Here is an 8,402-nt window from a genome sequence, read left to right as displayed (position 1 = left end):
TTTTTTTTCCTATATTTCATTATTAAATTTTTCTGCAAGTTTTTCTCTTTTACTTCATTACTAGTACTATCTTTAGGTCCTTTACTCGTCTTTCTGCAATAATCCCCAAAACTCAGGAAGCATTGAATTAGAATGAAGTGGTAAGAGTTGCACAGAAAAGAAAAAGAAAAGTTTCAGTCACAGTTAAACCCTCCTCACCCTCTCTCTCTCACTCACACCACATTTCTCAATGCAATATCAACCAACCAACAGTGCTTTTACTCCTTAAGCTTAGCAAGCACCCTCTCCTAGGCATCCTTAAAAAAGTTGTTTCACACTTTCACACGCACACACTAATATGAGAGATAGGAAAAGCTTTTATGCCTTTTCACTCGCTGATCTTTTTTTTTTTCACTGATATAACGCCGATTGAGCTGAGTTGTAGTGAGTTGTAGATAAGCTTTGCGGGAATCAGTGAAGGGTTGGGTCTGACCAATCGTTCTTCTCCACCTTTCCCAATCAAAAGCCAGCCTTTTTATATAAGCTTTATTAAAAATAATATATATTTTTTCACTGTTCATCTTAGGAAAAACAGAAAGGAAAAAAAACAAAACAAATGAGAGCATGTATATCAATCAGTATATGTATTAACACCCCATATAAAGAAGTCTTTCACACCACCGGCTGTTTCTCTAGGTGGTAGTAAAAGAAATATGCTTGGATTGGACTTGGTTTCTGGGTTTGCTCAATGCCACAATATCCATCTTTTTTCTTCTTCTTCTTCTTGTTCTGGATTCTCTATTCTGTGGGCTTTTGGATTTTTGTAATAAACCCACTTCACAGTGAATCTAGGTGAGTTGTTTGGGAAGTGAGAGATTCTTATCGAACCCCATCATTTTCCATTTGCCTTTTTCCTTTCCATTTCAGGTTTTACGATAGGTATGAAAGTTAATAAATCAATTGATATAGTACATAATTTTTGTTGTCTTTTTGCTCTCTGTGGTTGCAGGGTACCATTCTGAGCCAAAGGCCCTTGAAATCTGTGATTTCTTTGGAGGTATTCTGGCAAGGGAAAAGGGTTTCCCCAGCTTCTCTTGCTTTGTCTTGGGTTGGTTTTTTGGTGTTATGCACAGTACTAATTTGAGAAATCTTTGAAAAGCCCTTGTTCTCTTGGAGGATATTGAAACAAAGGCAAGGTAGATTCCTGATATTATTCTCTTTCACCTTTCTCCTTTCCTATTCCCAAGGAACAAAATCAGATTTAGCTCATTAAAAACCAAACTTAAAAAAAAAAAAAATTGAAATTGTTTGCTTTCTATTTACATTGAAAGAAGTGGTTCAATAACTCTAACTTCATTCATTTCTCTCTCTCTCCTATTTGAACTTCTTTGGAAATCATAGAGCAAATAGCTATCAATGGGAGATTGGAATGGTACCATGAGCAAAAGCAATGGTCTTGGTGGGAGATCAATGAGAGATGAAGATTTTGAAGAAGAAGATGTGTGGGGTTATGTTAAGGAAAGTGAGGATTTAAGTGCTAAGAAAATGAGGAAATCCAAAGACTACTCTTCTGGTTCTTCTTCTGCATGGCGCTTCTCTACTACCCCAAGAATGATTCCAAGGGCTAATAGCAATATTACTTCAACAACCCATGAAACCAAGGTGGTTGTTCAGCAATCCTCAGCTCCTGTGAACATTCCTGACTGGTCTAAGATTTATGGGAAAAGTGCCAAAATGGGCTCAAGGGTTGGATCACTGGTGGGTGATGCTGAGGATGGTAATAGATATAATGGAACTGTTGCTTATGATGATGGAGATCATCATGGTGTAGGTAATTATGGTGGTGATGATGATGATGAGGATGATGGTGATATGGTTCCTCCACATGAATGGATTGCTAAGAAGCTTGCAAGGAGTCAGATTTCATCTTTCTCTGTTTGTGAAGGGATTGGAAGGACACTGAAAGGAAGGGATCTTAGCAAAGTCAGGAATGCTATCTTGACAAAAACTGGTTTCCTTGAGTAACTTGGTGTTCACCTTCACCATTATCACCGTGTCATCATCCTCACCAGCATCATCATATTGTGGCATCAACACCATCCATCAAATCATCATCATTCTTAGCCTTGGGTCCCGCGTAATCTTTTTTTTTTTTTTTTTTTCCTTTGTTCAATTCTTGCTAGTAATATAGGTGGTAGTAGTACTGGTATCTGATGTACTGGTATGGGGTAAGTTGTGGAACTATAAAAGTCTTCAAAAAGGGTCAGCTGCTCTTTTAAGTCTGTTTTTCAGGGGCAGTGAAAAAAAGCCTTTGGCAATGGCTGCCTCTTGAGATTTTGTCTGGTAGTCAAGTAGAATTTGTGTTTTGGGTAAATGGAGTTGCTTCTGTATCAGGGAATATGAAGTGAATTATAGTTTAATCTTCATGTCTACCTATCTACTTTTGGCTGCTTTTGCATTTCTTGTTTATTTTATAATCTTTCTTAGAGTTTTATCTCTGGTCATTTTTTTTTTTATTACATTTTTGTTTTTGTTTTACCTGTGGAAATATTGAGCATTACATCATCCACTGTATTCAATAGGACCAATACTAACCCCCTCACCAAAAAAATCAAAAGAAAAAGAAAGTACTCACCCCCACCACTTTTTCACTTCTCTCAGCTTTGCTTTCATAACATGTAATTTTCATTTTTTTCCCATTAATTTTTTTTTATTCCCAATTGATAGAATCTAACCTCAATTAATGTACTAGTGGGGAACATAAGCATATATGATATAACCCTAGAGCAAAAATAACATTAGAGATTAAAAAAAAATTACAAATTATTTCGTAAGAGACAAAGAGTTGTGATTGATTCAAAATCACTTTCATATATGTGGTGATTATAACACGACAAGATTTAAGTGATTTGCATCCATGTCCTCTCCGAAAACAGGCGGCAAACTTGTAATCAAATAGTTATCTATAAATTTATTATTATTTTTATTTAGGTCTTTTGGTTATCCTCAATAGCAAACTCATCTAGAAACCTTTTTACTTCTTAGTAATGACTTGTGGATTTATTCCAAAATTACTAATTAGAGGCATCCAAGAAGGGGATGAACCTCATGATTCAATATGGCATGTCTAGAAAAGGTTCTAGAAAATGTTTTTTATTTTTATCTGCCTTTTCAACTAGAGACTCAGAAAGTATAAAGATTAGGTTTTTTTTTTTTTAATTTTTTTTTTTATCATTACTCGATGATTATAATTTGATGATCCTAACCACAACCCAAAGGTCATACAAGTGCCAAGCAGAGGCACAACTCCTTTCAAAGCAAAATTTTGCTTCTCACAGACATGAGCACTGCTTAATTTGTTTAATATATATTTCAATATGAATATATACTTACTTACAATCGATGGTGAAACAACTATTGATGGATTATAAAAAAGAAACAACTATGTGAGCTCGTAGAGGTGTATTCCAAGTCATCGTACTCAATAAATTAATATTAAATATAATTTCGACATGTATAAAAAATTTACTATTATTATTTGATAAATTGACGTGACAATTGAGTTATCATACGTAGGAAGTATAGTAAAACTCATTTAGCATGTATCAAATTATTGGTTTACATGTACGATATTGATATATAATGCTAGTCATGCTTAGATACATGCCTTTTTCATTGGTTTCCTCTTAATCCAAATATGTTTATATCAAGTATATATTTGTTTATGTATAATTTTTTAAAATTTCACTTTTTTTTTTTTTTTTTTTTAAAGTACAAGTAGATTTTAGTTAGCTCAATTTCAAGGAAAAAAAAAATCAGTAAAAGGTCAAATGAGATACAATTTGGCCAGATACAATTGAAGTGAGTAGATAGTGATAAGCTATTGTCAACCAAGCTAAAAACATGCTAGACTGAATTGATACAATTTAAGGCCAAATATTAATTATAGATATAAGTGAAGTCTTTTTAATGTTTAAATATATTAAGTAATATTTTTTTTTATTATATTATTATTTTAAACTTTTTTTGGCTTTTTAAGATGGGAAGTTAGTAAATAATCAATCTTAAGTAGGATTTTATCAATTTTAATTTTGAAAAATAATTTATTCACAAATAACTATAATAAAGATTCTCAGAAAATTATTAAAATACATTTGAGAAAAATGTAATCTTTTCATATAATCAAGAATTATTATATTACATGTTTGATCATAATAATTATGATAGTCTTCATTTATATATATATATATATATATATTTGTATAATTTCATTATCTTTTAACTATTTTTTTTATGAATTTCATGTTTAATTGTGGGATAATTATGATAGTCTTCATTTATATATATATATATATATATATATATTTGTATAATTTCATTATCTTTTAACTATTTTTTTTATGAATTTCATGTTTAATTGTGGGATTTTCATATAAATTTTTTTTGAGTAATAAATTTATTTAGAGAGATTCTATTTGATATTCAATTAATTTTTTTATTCCTCTCTCTCTCTCTCTCTCAAAATTTTTCTTGTCTAAATTGATATTTCTGTAGTAGAAATTTTTATTAGAAAAAAAAAATTAGATAAAAGAATCAGCATCTTTAGTACAAACTGATAGTGTGACAAGAATAATAATATATTTTAAAACTTAGAATAATATAATCTAAATCATTACTTGCTTTATATTGTAACTTTAATTAATAATAGAATCATCAAATAAGAACCTGATCATGTAAAAAGGAATTTTATACATAATTCAATGAATGAAGACTAAACCAAACCAATATTAATTTTATATAAAGAACCAAATATCATGTTTCAGGCATAAAACTTAATAAATTTTTTTTTTTTTTAATAAGAGAGTTTTGCTTTACCATGGATAAGGCTATACATGGTTAAGGAAAGTTGATATTAAAACCTTAATATGTTAAAGGAAACTGATTATCATCTGGCACATATGTTATATAATTGTTTTAGAGTTATGACTCATCAATTTTGGATAAAGCAACCAAAAACTAAACAAATTCTAAATAAATTAGGTTTTGATATTCTCTAAACAAATTTTAATTAAATTAGAGAATTTTTTTTCTCCTATAAATTCTCTAATTTCATTATTTATTTATTAATTAAACATATATCATATATAAATATTTTTTTATGGAACATATTTGTGCATGCACAAGTTACCAACTATCAATCGACTATTAGTATGTGTTTGGCTTGGTGTTTTTCAAAAAATTGTTTTCATTATTTATAGCTTTTTAAAAATTGTACTTTTTAGTTTTTACTCAGGTACAATTGTACTATTGTTTTCTCGTTTTTGTTTTTTAACCAAGTATCAACTCTCCTGATATACGACCATGCATCCATTTTGACATGTTTGCTAAGTACACATTTTTTTTCCCAAAAGCTATTAGCATCATGGATTCCTAGAGAGCAAGAATCCATAGATAACACAAATGCATCTTTTTTTTTTCATCAGAATGAGGGGCCACCACAGCATTAATAATGTATAAAGCTTTAAGAAAAAGAATCTTCATGCTACTCTTCCTTGGACAGATTCCTTTGATCTCTCTGATCAGTATCAACAAAATATCTATAAAAAAAATACCAAAGAGATTCAAATACCCTTTAGCTTCTTCCACCAAGTAGCTCTGCTTATATATCCCCTTTTGCCGACACGAATATATATCAATCATTTGTGCTTAGAAATTCCATATAGCCACCTCTAATTTTCTACATGTGGACCACCTGATCGATCACTCTTTGGGTTGCCCTTAGGATCCCAAAACCAAAAAAGCCCATCTACTAATCTTAACACTTAAGCGATGAGTGATTCTTCCATTATAGGATGGTGTAAAAATGGATTCTTTAAACTTCTTTACTAGGCCATATGACCCCATATATACTGTCCCCATCTTCATTATTATCTACTTTGTACATTGGCAAAGGTGCACCACCATTTGAATGTGTTTGAAATGATTAATCATTAGCTTTCTTTTGCTGCTAATTCCTCATTAAAAAAAGAAAAAGAAAAAAAGCATTGCTTAATCTAAATGGGATATTTGATCAATTAGAAGGCACTACAATTGCCATTATCCTATCATATATTTTCACCAAAATCATAGATTGGGAATGGAAGGTATTAGGTATATATTGCTTTGCACTACAGGATTGATAGAACACAACTAAAAAAAATCACTCCTATATAATTACCAAATGCACTTTAGAAAATGGGATTGAGATATATATATGCTATTGCACTGTGCAATCAATCAAAGGTGTGTGAGGGAAAAGTTAAAAAGTGATGTGTAAAATTGAAATGATAAAAATTAAAGATTAACAATTTTTTTTATTCGAGGACTAAGAGTAAAAGTGATTTTTGCAGCTTTTAATCTTAACCATTGATTCCTTATTGCATGGTCTACTAGATCTTAATCCTAAAAAATGACGTAAAAAAAGTCTAAATTGTTGAAGAAGATAAAGTATGTGAGATTCCTTTTATATATAATCCAACAAACTCAGCTAAAAAAGAATGCTCTAAAAGATGTTGCAATTGCATTCAATTGATCCTGTAAAAGTGTGAAATTCAAACCTAAATATATAAATAGGACACCATCTCTTTCTTGAACTCGCTAGTAAGACCTGAAGTAGCTAAAGCCAAAAGCAACACCCATACTGTCATTCTCATGCAGTACCAGCAGCAACCCAAGTTTTCATCCCCAATGTGAACTTGCCTTTTCTAAGACCAATATCAGCTGTATATGCCACTTTCTCGTTCTGATTTTCTGAGTTACTATAACTTTGAAGGTTGTGACTTTTTATTGGAAAGTATTAATTAGTCCAAGTGATTAAACTGATTGCATTTAGTTAGCTACTAAAATTATACATAAAAGATGGGCATCGGATTAATGGTCTAAACTATAATAGACTTCACTATTGTGTAAAAAAAAAAAAAAAAACAAACAAACAAACAAACCGAAGCATAAATGTAATTTACATTTGTTAGCTTTAATTACTCTAAATTATTTTAGACCTTTAATTTTGAAAATCATCATTTTAGTCCAATAACTTTACTCACTCAAAAATCATTTTAGTCCTTAAGTTGGTAGTTTTTAGTGATTTTTGGGCAAAGTTATGAAAAAGCCTTTCAAGGACAATTATGACATTAATTTTTTTTTTTTTTTAAATCTTTTAAATAGCTTGGAGGATTTTTTTTTTTCTCTCTTAATTTCTATGCTGGTATGTCAAGGAGGTGAAATAGAGTTGGATCATGGGTGTCCCATTCCCATCTCGTCCCCTCATTAGGACGGGAAAAACTAATGTAAAGTTAGTGAGAGATAGGTTGGAGGCAGGATGGGTTGTAGGTAATTGTCATCCATAATTAATATTAGGTGGCATGGATACTGATGAGATAGAGATAAAAGATAACGGGGTGAGACTACACACACACATACACAAAGTATGTATAATTATAGAGGGAGAATGTATAATGGCATGTTTGTTAGACTATTATAGATATAGTAATATAATAACTATTTTTATGATTTAGCTATTCTATAGTTTGTTTATATTTTTATTACAAGGGATAGTCATTCTTTATGAATAACTATTTTTTTCTAAAAGGATTTTAATAGTTCTTACTATGTGTAATAATTTGAATTTCTAATATTAATATATTTCTAAATATACAAACTTTAGATATTCACGAAATATTTTTAAAAATAACCTCACTTTCTCAAAATTTAAAATTATTCTTTTTTAGGAAATTTATACAGAGAGAGAGAGAGTATGTATAATTATATATAAGGTATATATTTAAAAATATTAATGGCATGTTTGGTAGACTATTATTTATACAGTAATATAATAATCATTCTTATAGTTTAGTTATTCTATAGTTTGTTTATATTTTTATTACAAGGGATAGTTATTCTCTATGAATAACTATTCTTTTCAAAAAGAATTTTAATAGTTCTTACTATATATGTGTAATAATTTCTAATATTAATATATTTCTAAATATATAAACTTTACATATTCACGAAATATTTTTTAAAAATAACCTCACTTTCTCAAATTTTAAAATTATTCTTTTTTAGGAAATTTAATTGTATAAATAAAATACGTCCTAAATATCGATCTTAAGTTTTATTTTAAAGTTAAAACTTACAATATCTTTTATTATCAATAATAAAAAAATATCATTTTTTTCATAATCTTCATTTAGTATACTAAACGTGCCATAAATCATATATATAATTTGACTATATCTTAAATAAAAATATATGTCCACATTCGGGACATAATGAGTTGATAAGTGGTGGGACAAGCAAAATTTGTCTCAAATATCCTCTCTCCGAGATGGAAAAAACATGTGCGAGGCAAGGCAAGGCACATGGGACAATTTGCCACTCAAATT

General features: G+C 29.8%; 1 protein-coding gene across 1 annotated transcript; it reads left to right on the top strand.

The window, feature by feature from the left end:
• On the top strand, window positions 1–2,411 carry LOC112039007 (protein S40-4). Its single transcript, XM_024071848.2, has 3 exons — window positions 1–831; window positions 989–1,175; window positions 1,381–2,411. Exon 3 carries the CDS (start codon window positions 1,396–1,398, stop codon window positions 2,002–2,004), a length of 609 nt encoding a protein of 202 aa, XP_023927616.1. The 5' UTR covers window positions 1–831; window positions 989–1,175; window positions 1,381–1,395; the 3' UTR covers window positions 2,005–2,411.
• Window positions 2,412–8,402: the final 5,991 nt, after the last annotated feature.

This window comes from Quercus suber, unplaced genomic scaffold (genome assembly GCF_002906115.3).
Source record: "Quercus suber isolate HL8 unplaced genomic scaffold, Cork oak 2.0 scaffold_8, whole genome shotgun sequence".
Taxonomy (NCBI): domain Eukaryota; kingdom Viridiplantae; phylum Streptophyta; class Magnoliopsida; order Fagales; family Fagaceae; genus Quercus; species Quercus suber.
Note: the sequence above shows the minus strand (reverse complement) of the source record. Positions and strands in the feature narration are given on the sequence as shown.